Source organism: Gymnogyps californianus, chromosome 17, assembly GCF_018139145.2.
Source record: "Gymnogyps californianus isolate 813 chromosome 17, ASM1813914v2, whole genome shotgun sequence".
Lineage (NCBI taxonomy): Eukaryota > Metazoa > Chordata > Aves > Accipitriformes > Cathartidae > Gymnogyps > Gymnogyps californianus.
The window spans coordinates 1,809,894-1,825,422 of record NC_059487.1 but is presented as its reverse complement, the minus strand read 5'-3'; the positions used below and the strand labels follow the sequence as shown (position 1 = coordinate 1,825,422).

The 15,529-nt window shown below is 44.3% G+C and overlaps 1 protein-coding gene across 1 annotated transcript in view; it reads left to right on the top strand.

The window, feature by feature from the left end:
• The window catches only part of MMP24 (matrix metallopeptidase 24), a 46,782-nt gene that overhangs the window by 220 nt on the left and 31,033 nt on the right, over positions 1-15,529 (top strand). Inside the window, 4 exon segments of the mRNA XM_050907499.1 lie at positions 1,934-2,082; positions 8,556-8,672; positions 10,708-10,748; positions 10,751-11,011. Of these exon segments, the coding sequence (XP_050763456.1) occupies positions 1,979-2,082; positions 8,556-8,672; positions 10,708-10,748; positions 10,751-11,011 (523 nt within the window). The 5' untranslated portion in view covers positions 1,934-1,978.

Below are 15,529 nucleotides of genomic sequence, written 5' to 3'. Positions count from 1 at the left end.
GGAAAGCTGAGCGGGCAGCGGTTCCCCGTCTCCTCCGCGCCTGGCTCCGGCCCCCGTCGCCGCGGCTGGGCGCCGCTGCCCGCCAGAAGCCTTCCTGCGTCTCCTGTAGGCCCTCGTCGTGCCGCTCTCCGAAGCGGCCGGTCTTGGTTGCTGCTGCCGGGCTGGGCTCAGGTGTGCGGCCACAGTCGCTGGCAGCTCCTCTGCCTGTGCCTGGGCAGGTTGGGAACCGGCAGGCGAAGGCAGCCGTGCCCCTCCTGCGTGCTCTTGAGCATCAGCCTCCCGGGAGGAGCTTCTCTTAGTGCCTGTGCGGGCATCGTGTGGTGTCCCTTTCCCTCGCCCGCTGCCGCATCCAACTCTGGCTGGGAGGGAAAGGGGATATGCGAGCATAGCCCCCCTCAGAGCTGTTTTGGTTAGCGTGCTCTGCCCTTGCTACTCAAGGACAGCTTATTCTGGTCAGACCAAAGGTCCGACTGTTCCAGCACGCTGTGTTTGTCAGAGGCCAACACTAGATGCCAAGGCAGTATGTCCTGTCTCCAAGCAGTTTTGCAGCTTGGCTTTGTCTTGAGCCACAGTGATGTCCGTGTTGAATAGTGCTGTATGTCTGTTTACTTGGTGAACTTTAACAGGCCCAGCCCAGATGCTGTCTTAGACCTTCTTTCTCGTGCTTTGGAAGCAAGGGCTTTCTGTCTTCCCAGTGAATTCTGGTATCTTCTTGTTGCCACAAAGAAACGGGGATTGTTCTCCCTCTCGTGCTCCTCCTTGACTTGAGACCCTTTCCTGCTGCTGTGTTACGTGAAGGGAAGATGCACCTCTCTTCTCCCCCCTGCTCTGAGAGATCAGGCTGCCAATGTGAGAGCAGTGCATGCAGATGATTCATCAGCGCTTGTGTGTTGAGGACTGTGTCGTGTGGGTCAGATGGATTGTCCTCGTGGCTGGAAAAAGCTTACGGGATATGTCAATCTCATAGTAATCCTGGTCTAAGTATTGAATCGGAGGGCTGGGGTATTGGTCAGAAGAAAGAAGCACTGGGGTGTGTGCATGAAAACTTATGGTGAAAAGTTTACGAAAGCAAGCCTTCATTCAGGTTTTATTGGCATTTGCACTTAATGGTGAATTAATATTCCTTTTTCTCGTAGTATCAAAGTGGAGGGGGGGAAGAGAGGGGAGTAAAAAAAAAATCCTGAATTAATGGGTGTTTTTGAAAATGCTGTCCTTAGCTTTTTGACAAGTTTGACATGTGATTTTATCTGAGGCTGCATTTTGGGGGGGAGGTGGGGAAAAGGACAAAGCTCTTTGAGGAGAGTTGGCTATTTTCCTGTTCTGACAATTTGCTAGATATCTGCTATTAGTAGAAGAAAAATTCATCTAACCAGAGTCCCTGCAAACTTTCTGAATGTGTTTCTTTGGTGTTGGTTTTTGGGTGTTTTGATTTTTTTGAAAGAAGTACTCCTGTGCTCAGTGCAAGCGTAAAGCTGAACCTGTGTTTGGAGGGATTACCCAGGCCTGTTAAGCTGTTTGCTTGGAGTGATGGTCCGGAGGCAGCAGTAGGTGCTGGGCAGTGGGTTATTGGGAGCATGCTGCTGTGGGGACTGACAAATCTCGTGATGGCAAGGTGACTGCCTGCACAGGAGGTCTCTGGAATGAGGACAGAGCTTCTTGGGTGCTCCAAGGACCTAAGTCTGCCCCAGTTACTCAGTAGGGATGATGGCCATTTTTAATTGGCAGGTCTGCATTGTCCTGTCAGGACAGGTGATATTAAGCTGGGTCTTCAGCCTTTCCCGGGGATCAGATGATATTACCAAACCTAACCAAAAAAAGAGAGGTGGTTGAATTTTTTGGGCTAGTTCGTCACTTTTTCTTTTGAGGAAATGTTCTGATCTGTTAAGTGGAAAACTTACCGTGGCATCTTACCATCTGTTTCTTTCTTTTTCAGGGTTGGTTAAAAACTTACGGCTACTTACTTCCATCTGACAGCCAAATGTCTGTCTTGCAGTCGGGAAAAGCTGTGCAGTCCGCAGTTGCCACTATGCAACAGTTTTATGGGATCCCAGTAACAGGAGTTTTGGACCAGACAACTATTGAGTAAGATTAACGTAGGCTAATTTTGTCTTTCCCTTTCTTAATGCATTGTCATATTACCTGGGTAACTATTCCAGCTACAAGAAGTCCTCAAAAGGGATAGATTTGACTGACTCAACCAGAGAAGTCTTGATTATGAAAAGGTGTCCCTAAGGAATACATGTGGACAACTCCACCTTTTCTTTTTGCCAACAGTACTGTTTGCGAGTGTGAGGAGAAGCCCTCAGAAGTTAAATATCATTCTCTGTACGTAGATCCCCATTGCTGGTGCCCAGGCAAAGCATGAATCCTGTGAGCTTCTGAAAGCGGAGAACATCAAGGGTTTCATTTATTTCCATCTCTGTCTGGATTTAGGTGAAAATCTGGCTCCAGAAATGGCTTCTAATGTTTTTCTTAATTAATTGGAGTTGTGGATCTCCATAGATGCTATTTGTGGAGATCTATAGTTCTGAGTTGAAGTGAGGAGTTGTAGTCTGATGATGATAGTCAAGACTACTTAGTTGTCGATAGTTGCCATTTGTTGGACGTTAGATATTCTCTGCTATATGTTGACCATGTGTTATTTGTTGTTTGTGATCGGTGTCTTGATAGCACAGAAGCATTGGTCTAAATCACGTAGGCCAGAGGGACTTTGTTCTTTGAGGGCTGTTGCCTTTAGTCTGCTCTTCAGAGTGTACTGTGAAGGGTGGTGTGGAAGTGGTGTTTGTTGCTGCTACCCGACTGGCCTCCTGTCGTCCGATTGCCTGGATGTTGTGTATTGGCTGAGTCTGCCTGCTCTTGATCTGGACTAGGGGAGCATCTGTTGACTAAAGCAGAATGCAGATAAGGTCTTACTAATGCTTTCTGGAGGAAAGAAGCATCTCATGGTGAGCAAAAAAAGAAAGCATGAATAATAGAACTTGCTTAGGCCCTGCCTGAGAGTTTTCCCTTGACTTTTTCTTGTGGCATTAGCAGAGCCTTTTAGAGCGTGCTCCGCCTAGTTCTTCATCTCACCTGTTGTGGCACTCTGCTGGCAAAAGGGATACAGTAGCACAAAAGAAGGGGGCACAAAGTAACCAAATAGTGTGAAGAACAAAGGGGTTTGGTTGTATGCCTTCCAGACTACAAGAAGAGGGAGAAACAGAGCAGAGTGCAAGAAGAGGGAGAAACAAAAGAAATCAGTGAATTAGGCAGGAGGGGATCATCCTGAACTTGGAGTACTTCTCCAGTGAATGTAACGTTCCCTCCTTTAGCTCACAGGAAAAGCCTCTTGTTTTCCATTGAGGGATAGAGAAAATCCTGTTTGTTTGCTTTTCAAATGAGTTGAAAATGAAATGCTTTTTAAAGGTGGGGATTTTCCATCTGAGATCTCTTTGCTATTAATAACGCAGTTTGTGAGTGCTGAAGAAGAGCCAGAGAGCAAGGTTGTGTGTGTGTAGAAGCTTGCAGTTGGGATGCTTATGAGTTGGAAGAGGGTGGGGAAAGAAGGGGCTATGATATTGGGGTGCTAGTTTGGAAAGTTAGGGAGCTGCTTCTGCTGCCCTGTGGGTGACAGGGGAAGGGAGCAAGCTGCATGTGGGAGTCCCTGCTTTAGTAAGTAAAAGTATTTTTCTGGAGGAAAGAAAGGTGTTGCCCACTTTTTACTGACTTTATATGTGGGCAGGGGTTGATTGGTGCATGAACACCCAAAGGCTGATGGGTGAAAAACCTAGATGGTTCCTTCTTCTGCAACTCAAGTCTCCAAAGGCTTGAAACCTCAGCTGCAACCAAACACGGGTGTGCTTTGCAGGCATGTTCAGTTGCTCTACCTCCATCTGTCCTGAATCGGTAGGTCCATGTGTTGTATGACAGGGTGGAGTAGGAGTACCTACCTAGAAATGACATGAAAGGAAAAAGAGGTCCTAATTGCTGTTAGCAGTGAGCCTGTATTTTGAGTTGGAGGGGCACGTCTGGCTGGGCCTTGTTGGGCTGTCACTTCCTCAGACCTGGTTGTGGAAGCTGAGCAAAAGGAGAAGAGCTGGCAAGGCAGGCTGGCTCAGAGCTCTGAATTACTCAGGCATTTGCTAAGCTGTTATTTCAGTCTGTGTTATGAGTTTTGAGATTGCAGTTATGAATTTTTCTGTCACTTCTGTCAGTGTCATAAGCTCTGTCCCTTTAAAGTGACTTTAGAATCAGTCAGAGTGCGAAGTTATTATTTTCTATAGTTTCTTTGTTAGGCAACAAATTCTGCGTATTCTGTTTACACTCATTGTGGAAGCCTAAAGTTTTTCATCTCCTTCCCTACACATGCCCAAATCCCGAGCTTGTTCTTTCCTCCAAGAGTGGTACCCAAGTGCGTGAAAGCTACCATGCAGGTGCTGCTGGGGGGAGTGGGAAATGGGAAAGAACAACACCGTTGGTGTTGCTTACTGGTACCTGAAAGGAAGGTGAGGTGGGGGTCCATTCAGCAGAGGGGCTGTCTTGAGGTAGCAGGTTGAGGATATGTAGTTTCCTGTAAGGAGAGCAGGGGAGAATACGTAAACCAGCCTCCTCGTACCCTGCAATTGACAGTACCTCAGCAAACTTTGTGTCTGCCTGCAGCTGGTGGGTTGAATTGTAATTTTGCTCAGCAGCTAGGCAAGGGTATAGTCCTGCGGGTGTGCCTGGAGAGAAGGCACGCTAGCGCCTAATGAAAGTGGTGACTATTGTGTTTGTTGTAATCAATCACATGGCCCTGGAGAGAACCAAGAAATAGTCTTTACTTGCATTGGAAGTGTCTTGTGCATTGTCTTGAGGCTGTTGTGTAGGTCCCTCACCTTGGGATGCACGACACAGCTGTTTAAAGGTACCACTCCCACCATCTCAACAGTAGGCAATTGAGAGTGACAGCTTCCTCGATTTAGGAGAATCTTGTGGTGGGCTTGGAGCCTGAACTGGGGAAAGCAGCTGTATCTGGACAAGAGCTGGATGTCACTGCTTTTGGAAATTACCTGTTTTCTGCATGCCAAGCAGCTGGAGGAATGCAATAGTCTATGCGTAAACAGTGCCAAGTATAAATTTTGATGATCCAGTGTTATTGGTGCCCCCATTTAAAAAAAAAGGGGGGGAGGGGAGGGAGGAAGCAACCATAAGTATCTGAATCCTGCTTCAAGTAATTGTCTTTTGTTGTTGTTTCTGATGTGGTGTGTTTTTATAAATCCTCTGGAACACAGAAAGGGTTATCCAAACTGCTCAGTAGAGAATGGCTGTCAAAAAGCTCAGCTAAAGAAGATCAACGGCAGCAAGCTACAGCTTTGTGATTATTTTGCCATAGATCTGTCCTGCTGAGAAAAGAAGAGATGACTGGCCTTGTACTCTGGCCTGTGTGGTTAGACTAGGGCCCATATGTCCGGGAAGTAAGTTGAATCAGGGAACTGATCCAGATAAACATTCTCAGCTTGACATTAGCACAGGCTGTTGACAACTTGGGTACTGCCTAGCTCTAACCAGGTAGCTGGGCTTTTTTACTAGGTCTGTTTCAGAAAGTGTGTAGCTGAGCTCTGGAACAAACTGTGGTAGAATATGGGGGTTCAGACAGACCTCAGCGTAATGGGGTTGAAAGAGGAGTTAGGCAGCCGTGCATAGCATAAATCTGTTGGCAGCTCTGCAAATGCTGATACCTTGGAAGCTTTGGCTCAAGAAGCCCTTAAAGCCCAGGGTGCTGGTATTGCAGCCTGCCTCTGGAACAGCCCCGTGCCCTGCCCGGTGTCCGTACGTTGTGATGGAGCTAGCACAGGGGCAGGGAATTTGACTGTCTTTGAGGGAATTAACATCTAGTCGGGTCTCTGTGCGGTTCTGCTTGCCTTTGATAGCATGGGACTAATCTGTGTGTGGGCTGATGTGCTGCAGCCTGCTCGACGTAGGGCAGGTGTTGGGAAGGGGCAGCCGGTGTTCATGCATGAAACAGATGTTGAGGTGTGAGGGACTTGGCGATGTATTGCTAGTGTGTCAGCATAGCTAGCGCTGTCCTGGAAAGTCCTGATGACTTGTCCTACACATCCATGTTGGTTTGGTAGCACTCCCTGTTACCTTTTTGTCTTCTAGATGATACTAGTAAAGATAAAACAGAAGGTCATTTTCTGACTGTAATCAGCGCCTAATGATGGTGATGTTCAGAGTACTGGAGTTCTCATGAAGCTTAACAGATGAAAACCTAATTCACACTACGATTTGTGTAAGGTTATGCTAAAAACTCTGTACCATATCGTATGACTGGATTTTTTTTTTTTTTTTAAATAGGAAATATCTAGGAGAATACAGGCTATAGTAAGCCTAACATCTCTCTAGCAAAGTGGTAGAAGCAATGCAAAAGAACACAAATAAAGGGCGCTTGGAAAAACACAGTGTATTGAGGTTGAATTAATATGGCTTTTCTAAAAGCAAACCTTAGATGTACCGCTTTTCTTTGAAGGTGGCAGCAGTTGTGTGGGCAAGACAGATCTGATTTCCGCAGGTTGCTTAGATTTCTGAAAGACATACATTACCTTATATTTATCAGTACAGTAAGTGGGGAAGATCTGTGCTAGCTTTATATACGCAGCTTGGGTTCTTGTCAGGTACAGTACAATATGTATAACAGCTCTCATTTGCTCTGTTCTTGGTGCGGAGAAGATGACAGATGAACGCACTGAAATTTGTAAGCACCCGTAGTTTTTACATATAGGAAGTGGACTAAGGAAGGATCAGCTGCGTGGCTGCCTGAACTGGGAGCAGGTATGTGTGCTGTGAAAGAATGTTCTTGTGAGGCTGGACAAGGCAAAGTGTCTGTCTATTTGTTTTTTATTTGAAAGGTGTCCCGGAAAGGAGTCTTGTAAATCATCTGCTGGTGATGGGAAGACACTCCCTTCCTGAAGGTGTGGGGCTAATATTTTTGATAGATAAGATGTACATTGTTTAGGCTCAAGCATGTGGACACATATGGACTACTTGCCATTGGCTGCCTGCAGTTGATAGAGGAATGTCTGCGTTTGGAGGCCAAAAGTTGTCCCGCAGGTCACCAGGGATGTGGGGGAAGCCCTGCTGAGGAGAGGGGAGAGCATGTGTCCTGTGTGAGAAATCTGCCAGGACTGGCTACAATGCTCTTCTCATGTGTGACCAGGCAGTGGCATGTTTCTGCATCCCACGTCCTGCAATGTGTTCTTAAGGCATTGTGTTACAGTGGACACTTGCCTTTGCCCTCAGAGTAAGTGGATCAAATGCATAAAATGCCTGAAGAATGCCGGTGGCAATGTCCCCAGCAGCAGCCCAAGCAGGAGGCTGAGGGCAGTGCCAGTGTGCGTGGGAGGCTGTGGCCAGAGACTGCTTGTATTATTCCTGGACTCTGGTCTCCTGTCGTGGGCTGCACTGCAAAATCCTAAAGAATGCGGCTGGGACAGAAAGCTGCTGTGCTGGGACCTTTGGAGACCAGTACCCGTGCTTCCTCTGTTTTTGTCCCTGTCTCCTTTTTCCCCTGCTGCCACATGCAGTGATGGGCAGCTTCGTTCTTCCATAAGCCGCCTCTGGCTTCTCTGGAGTGTGCCCACACCAGCACGCGGGATAGTATTCTGGGGTACAGTCTATTTCTCCTTGTCAGAGAAGGATTTAGGTTGGAAGAGACCTCTTGAGATCAGCTCCTCCAACCCTCTGCTCAAACAGGGACAGCTAGAGCAGGTTGCCCAGGACCATGTCCAGTTGGGTTTTGAATACCTCCAAGGATGGAGACTCTACTGCTTCTCTGGGCAACCTGTGCCAGTGTTTGACGACCCTCAAGCTGGTGCAAGAAATAAGCAAAAGATCTGTTGAGGCTGGAGGTAAAGTAGGTAGGGGAGGAGACCTGCTTCTCTGATAATAGTGCATGGATCCCTGTGCAAGGGACCTTTGCTCTTCCAGTTCACCTGACCATAAAGGCAAGAGTTTCCTACATCATGAATGACATCAAAAGAGTCGAGGGTTGTGGGGAAGAGCTAACAGAATTTGGTGACTGTGACCCACAGATTGGAGTGATCTGTTCTGGTCGCTACAGGTGAAAGCCTTAGTTGTTATCTGAGAGGGTCATGGTTGCACTTGTTCAATCTTATCTAGTGAGTTATGAATTGGAGGGGTTTTTGCTGGCACAGGAGCACTTTAACAAATGGGGAGTGGATAGAGTAGGTGATAGGAGAGTTTGATCCCAGTGCACACGTGCATGCAATTTTGATCTGAGTCTCTTTTGTGGCATTATCATCGTAAGCTCTTGTCAAGCATAAGGGCTACCTGATCTGGTATCTGTGTTTGCAAAAGGAAAAATGAATTCTTTTCGGTGTGCTGAGGTGTGTGGATTGCCAGCAGAGGTGGGGTGTACAGCTCTGTGCAAAGAGGGTAAACCCGAGAGAGGGAAGACTGAGCCCTTCTTGGTGTATGCATTGGCCATCCCTCAGAGGTCTTCCAGTCACCCCCTGAGTTCTTTTGAATCTCTTTTCCAAACTCTTTGTTAGCTTGCTTTTTCTTTCCTTCCCTTCCAGGTGGATGAAGAAGCCTCGATGTGGAGTTCCAGATCATCCCCACCTACGCCACAGCCGGAGGAAAAAGCGGTATGCACTAACTGGACAAAAGTGGAGGCAGAAGCATATAACCTACAGGTATAGCCCCCCCCTCCCTGCCCCTTTTTGTTTGGGGGAAAAAAGTGTTCTGTACTTGTTTGGTATGCAAATTTTGTAAATACTTTTAAAAACTGGATTTTCCCTGTAATGCCTAGTTGAGGCTTTCATTCTCAGAACGTGGTGGAGGGGAATACTTTCAGAGCACTGGAGTAACTGAAGAGTCTATTCTCAATTGGGAAATAACCGATCAGTAAAGACGCCTAAGTAATTTTGGCAGGAAATCTTAGTAAGCCCCTTTCTGTTCCTTTAGAAGTCTAAGGCTCTAGCCCTTAGATCATGTGTCTTCTTTAATAAACCATTAAAACAGAAGGAACATCGTTGTCTAAAGGTGTGATGCTTTCTCCCTCTATGGATTTGCAACATTTTAGTGAATATTTATTTTTGCAGAGGTTTTACTTTTGCTCATGTAGTAGAACTCTTGCTTTTGTCCAGACTTAGGCCTGCTGAGGCAATATGCTGAAGTGGGCTACAGGTGTCAAATGCGTGTTACGTAGTGATGATTGTTTCCCAGAGATGTGTTTTGTTTGAGTCATTTAGGCCCTTAGCTTTTGAAAGGCAATTACCGATGACACCAATGGAAGTTTCTGACAATAAGAATGTCGCTTCAAAATAAAATTAAACCCCCCTCTGGCTGAAAGTATAGCCTTTTAATTTTTTTGGAGGGAGAAAGGAGGTTGCAGAGGAGTAAAAATTAGGAATGTAGACATTAAGGAGAAGATATGGGTGAGCAAGGCTAAGACAGAAGGTCAGTCTGTGGTGAAGAGGTAGAAGTATGAGTGACCAGCATGGGGAAGGTGCCAGAATGTGTAGGAAGAGATATGATGGTGTGAACAGAAAGAGAATCAGGGGCTGGGGCACTGTTGCTTCTGCCGAGAGCTCTGAGAAAGGAGGAGGATTCTTCAAGTAACTGTGAGGGACTGCAGAGACTGGGAGGAGGGACTAGTTCTGGGGACTAGTTCAAAGCTTCCAGCAATAATCATTCCTTTAACTCAAATTGTAAAGGGACACCTTCTGTATGTGAAGATCTGAGAGTCAGATCCCGCTTCTAACCTTTTCTGGACCTTAGGGAAAGCTGGTATATAATCGTATAAATAAAACATATCTTAAGCATATGCATAACCACAGGAAGCAGGTTGGCAGATGGCTTCACTTCTGCCGTTGTCAAACTAGTAGTTGTTTAACTTTCCAATTTCAGTATTTGTAGCGTGCCATTCAAGTGAGAGATATCTTGTTTTACCACTGAATGTATTACAGTGTCTTTCATCTGTCAATCATTCTATTAAATTGAGCCAGTTTCATTAAAGACTGAAAGTTGTTCCCATGACATAGATATTTCATATTCCCAAGCCAAGTTTAATAGGTCTTGAGTCTATTACATGCACACACAAAAACACCCCATGAACAGCACTTTTAAAGCTAAAGTTTACAATTATGGGAAATTTATGTGCAGTTAAACTTTCCCCCCCACCTAAACTCTGTATCATCAGCTGTCATGGACTGGGTGGCACAAAACTGGCAGGTCCATCGCTCCTATGAGTCTTAAGTATTTTGAGTAGTCCTGAGAATGAAGCTGCTCATGTAAGTAAGGTTGTATAGTTTACGGAAAGGTTTGTTTCTCAAAAAGAATTTTAGTAGCTGTTTTTTTTTCATACACTGGATTCCATTTTAGCATGATAATTTCGGACAAAATCTGAAGTAATTTACATTTTTAAACTAAGTTACTTAGCTGTCTACACCAGGATTTGAAAGGTTGTCAGGTTTTTAGGAAGTGATGCAAGATCAACCAAAGTATTGGGAAGATTCTTATTAATAAATGTAGACTTCAGATCAGGGCTGTAGTTTTGTTGGTAACTTTATTTGTAAGAGCAAAACTTTGCATGTGCAAAGTAGTGTCTGCCAAAAATAAAGACCCTTTGGAAATGGAAACTGTGTAGGTGTGGCTATGTATTGGAATTGTAATAAGTCTTGAATGTATTCTGCAAATTTAAACAACCCTTCTTTCTCATTCACACAGTGTACACAACTATACCCCCAAGGTTGGAGAGATTGATACAAGGAGGCCATTCGTCAGGCATTTGATGTTTGGCAGAGAGTGACACCACTTACCTTTGAAGAGGTCCCTTACCATGAAATTAAAAATGACAGAAAGGAGGCAGATATCATGATATTTTTTGCTTCTGGTTTCCATGGAGACAGCTCTCCGTTTGATGGAGAAGGTGGATTCCTAGCTCATGCTTACTTTCCTGGACCAGGAATAGGAGGAGATACTCACTTCGATTCAGATGAGCCATGGACCCTGGGAAATTCTAATCATGATGGTAAGAGCACAGGTCATTTTTCAAAACAAGGATAAGTTGAATGTAGAGACATTGGCAGGCTTTCAACTAGAAAGTATTTGGTTAGTGGAGCTTTCGCCTCCTGTACAATGGTTCAGATGTTTTCTAAAACGTGTATTCTATCTTAAATGGGTAAATAATTTTATTAGTAAGTTTGTGATTCTGCGTGCCTCTGTGCACATGTGTGAATTGTAGAGGAGCGAACAGAAGTGTGTGTCTGCTGGCTTTTTACATCTCAAGATTTGGACCGTAGTTGCTACAGAAACAACGGCTCTTGAAGGGAAAAGGTGAACAAGAGGGTGTTGAAATGTAAACTCCGTATCTCATGGAATACTTAACAAGGGCAATTAGAGTTAGTTGTAATGGTGAACAGACAGTTGAGAGAGTGAAGCCATTTGAATGTCAAGTCATTTTGATCCATACTTGTTTTCCCACAGTCTGAGTATGGTCATAATTCCTCCCATCAGAGGTTGGGGCTGGCTGATTTGTTAAGGCAGACAGATGATTAGGACAACTGTTTTTGTGATGTTAAACAATGAAGAGTTTCTGCATCTTTCTGGCTTTATCTTACTCTCTAGCGGCAATGAGCACTTTCTGATCTATTTTCAAACCTTTGACTGAGGATAGTGATGACTTGTAAAAAGTTTAAGTTGGAAGACCAGAATTTTACAGTGGCCTCCTAAAATATCGCTCCAGTTTCCACAGCCTTAGTGATTTGGGAAGGACAACGTGTCTTTAAACCTTTAAGGATTCAAAATCACATTTTGAAACATTTTATAAGGATTACAAGTTTACTTGGAATGTAAAGATGGCTTGATTTTTAAACTGTATAAAAACATAGTAGCATTGTTGTGGCCATGATGTCTAAGGACATAGGCAGAGGTAATGTCTTTCATTAGACCAAACAGTGTAGTTTGAAAAGGAGAAGAGCTTTCAGGCGTGCAAGCCACCTTCAGGCCTGATCTAAAAGTGACAGCTTTTTTTCAGAAAGGTATGCAAATTGAGAAAATCCGTCAGAGTTTTGAGTCGGTGTCTATCAGATCATCTTTGAAAGGAAATGGAGCTGGCAAGTTCAATGTGGGAATGCTAATTTGTAGGAAAGCAGAAATGATATGATACTTGTCTTCTCAGGGAAAAAGAAGTAATGTTTCCTGGCATGTTTAAATGACTAGGTTAGATGTAGGCAGAGAAAGAGAGAGGTTATAGCCTGTGGGATGTGGAGGATGGAGAGTGTGGGAGGTTATGGTGTAGCAGAGAAGCATAGTCTTGCTATCTTGAAATGTTATGAATTTTTATTCCTAGGTTTGTGGCTGGAGGGCAGTTTATAGGTCTCCCTTGAGGATCAGGATTGACAATCAGAGACTGAGTGATTACCTTATGAGAGCTGCGTTTGCAGCAGTTAGGTGTGCTTGTGCTTTATCAGTGGTCTGTGTGAGTTCAGTCTGGTCTTAGTAATGGGGTGTGAGGGTGGCTTGTGTGCTGGATATGACTTCCCAGGTAAGCCCATGTGTGAGACCTGGGAGTGCTGGTGTCTGGGATAGAAGGTCTTTACAGGAAGGTGGAAGGGGAGGTTTTGACAAGTTGTACTTGTTTTTCTCTTTTCTCTGTTTCCACACAAAAAGCTTCCTTCTGATGATAAGCTTAGCAAGGTTGGGAGGCAGCTTAAAGACTGGCGGGGATGGCTCTGGGGAAAATTTTCTGCTGGGTAGGATGTTCTAACATAGATTATCACTTTTTGGAGGGTTTTTTTGTGTAGTTTTTAGGATGGTGTTTAAGAGAATGTATACAATGAGTAGAGGGTCTCTTTTTTTATAAAAGCTATTTCCTATGCAGTATCCATGTGGCTCTTTCAAAAACATGATGTATTTCTCTGGTGTGCTGAGTGACTGTCATGAGTAGTGTCCTCAAAGTGCATGTAATTGGTATTTGAGGGGCTGATGTGCGCTCCAAGTATGAAAATTGGTAGAAGAGTTGAGATTTCCATTCTGGAGGATAAAGGTCATTTGTGTATTTGTTTTCAAATAACCATGCCGCATAGACTGGGTGGCACGGTTATTTGAAAACTCTTTTAAAAAAGTCACCAGCGAGGATGTCGACAATGGTGGGGTCATATTTGTCCCCTCCACCTGGGGGAAGTGCTGATGACAGAAAGGGAATTTCATGTGTTGAGTATGACAGGGGTAAGCCTGTAGTCAGAGCATTATAGATGTGTGTGTTAAATGTGAAGAATTTGGTTTTGCCTATGTTCTTAACCTTGGTATGCAAATGTGAAAATGTCCTGTCTCCTCGCTGGGTGATCCAGGCCTTTTTAGGAGGGTTTTTCCTTCTGTTTCACTATTTCTTGTCATTGGAGCTCTCACTAGCTCCAGGTTCTCCTCTGATGTCTTTTATTTGAAATGCTATTAGCTGGTCTTGAAGAGTTTCTTCTTGGTCAGAGGTTTCCTGCACTGTGATCAGTTCACTGCCTTTTTTCATTGGAAATAAGGTGTTAGCGAGGACAATATTGTCTTTTTGACAGGAAGTATTTCTTCAAACATGGTCTTGCTTGTCCTTATGGTATGTATTTTGGGGCAATGGCGTTGTTCAGTCTGGAACTGAAGGAGTCTCTCAGTGAAAGAATAAAAATACCCAACCAGTAGATCAGTAGCAAAGCTCTCATTTATTCAGATGCAAAAAAGGAACTGCTTTGGCCATTCAGCATCCATTCAATGATTATAGAAATCTTAAAATAGCCATGAAGTAACAGTAGTATCTTTACATCAACCCGCAAAATATCACCATGTAAAAATGTTCCATTTCTGACAAGAATGTGTATTAGCTGAAAGGAAAATTTGAATGGTCTGCCTCAAAGCTCTCTTAGCCTTGCAACAATTGTAAAGGTAAATCTCTGGTCAACAGAGCAGGATGCTGAAACTGGCACCATAGGTCCTCAGAATATTTGGCTGATCTATTTAGTCCGTACAGTTTTGTTACAAACCAGTACGATCTGAAGCTTTGCTTTTGTTGGTCTACATTTGTCTTACTGTGTTGTGGCACCTGAAGAGTTTCAGTAAGTCCATGTTTGGATGCAGCTGTCACCCCATGGAAGAACTGTTCTGGAGTCTTCACTAGCAGTGCAAATTATATGGATAAAAGTGAAACATTTCACATGAAGCCTCATCCAGTCAGAAAAAATTAAGAATGATATGAACAGATCTTTCTGTGAAAACAGCCATCTCTGATTTGTGCATGGAGAACGTGATATATCCTGATGATGAAAGCTTCTATCTTGTAAAGATACCTTGTGGTAATCCGCTAGGGTTCATTAGCAATTTTATCACACCAGCTAGTGGATAGTTAGTTGGGATTTATATACTCATTATCGTTTTGCATGATCATTATTATACTGATTTTGCCCCTTGTGGACAGCATGACCATTACCATGTACCTTAAAATTATTAGTATAATCATAATAGCTATGATGCTGTTGGTTGTCTGAGACCCTGGTAATAGGGGCACGTACACCAACACTTCCATTGTCTTCTGCTGTGAAGAATGATCCTGCATAGGCTTTCAAAGTGAATGCAAAGTTTCCTTCCCCCTGGATATTAGTTACAGTTCCACTCATGCATATAATTCCTTTAGCTGAGTAATACTGTACTTTCAATTCATGATTGCTGATTTATCATCTTAATTGTACTGTCTTCTCTGACATTCCCATAAGCAAGCTGTGGCAGATTAATTTAGATAATATTACGGTGAGGATGTGCAAAACCAGGTAGGAAGTTGAACTCCTGGAGCAGTCCTTATTAACTGGGATCATGGGATACAGAATTCATTTGTTCAGTTTTCAGATGAGAATGTCAATGAAAGCAGCTAGAAGCGTGAAGCAGAATATAGGAATTTGGAAGGATCAAGGCAAATCAGAGAAATATTATGGCAAACAGGATGCAACTGAAAAAGAGGAGGAGTGTGGTTTTACATTTAGAGATCTACACAACCACACAATGGGGAGCAACTGTCATGGTCACAGTTGTGGGGACTTATCTCATGTTTTTCTTGGAAGGTGTTCCTCAATAGAAATTAAAGCAGCTCTCGGCCTTTAGCTTATCCCAGACTTGTAGCAGCAAGGGCTCCAGCTTATTAGACTTTGGTGTATGGGTACTTGGAGGCAATTGAAGCCGTTTTTTGGAGTCATTGTCTTTTAGCGGTACATTGTGTGTAGCTGCTCACGGGCCAAGTGGCTCCTCTTGGCTGCTTGGACGCAGCGTTTGGTCACTGAGTTACATGTCAGTGCAGGCAGTCTCAGTATCCAGATTGCTTGCATTACCAGAAGGGACACCAAAGGTGACTGCTCTACTTTCTCCAAGTCTTGGGCTTTTTTTACTTGAAACGTGCTGTAGAAACAGCCAAGCAAACTTTAACCTGCCCATCTCAAGGCTCATGGTCACTGACATACGTTGCTCACTTGTCGTGGTTTAGGCCCAGCCGGCAACAAAGCACCACGCAGCGGGATGGGGA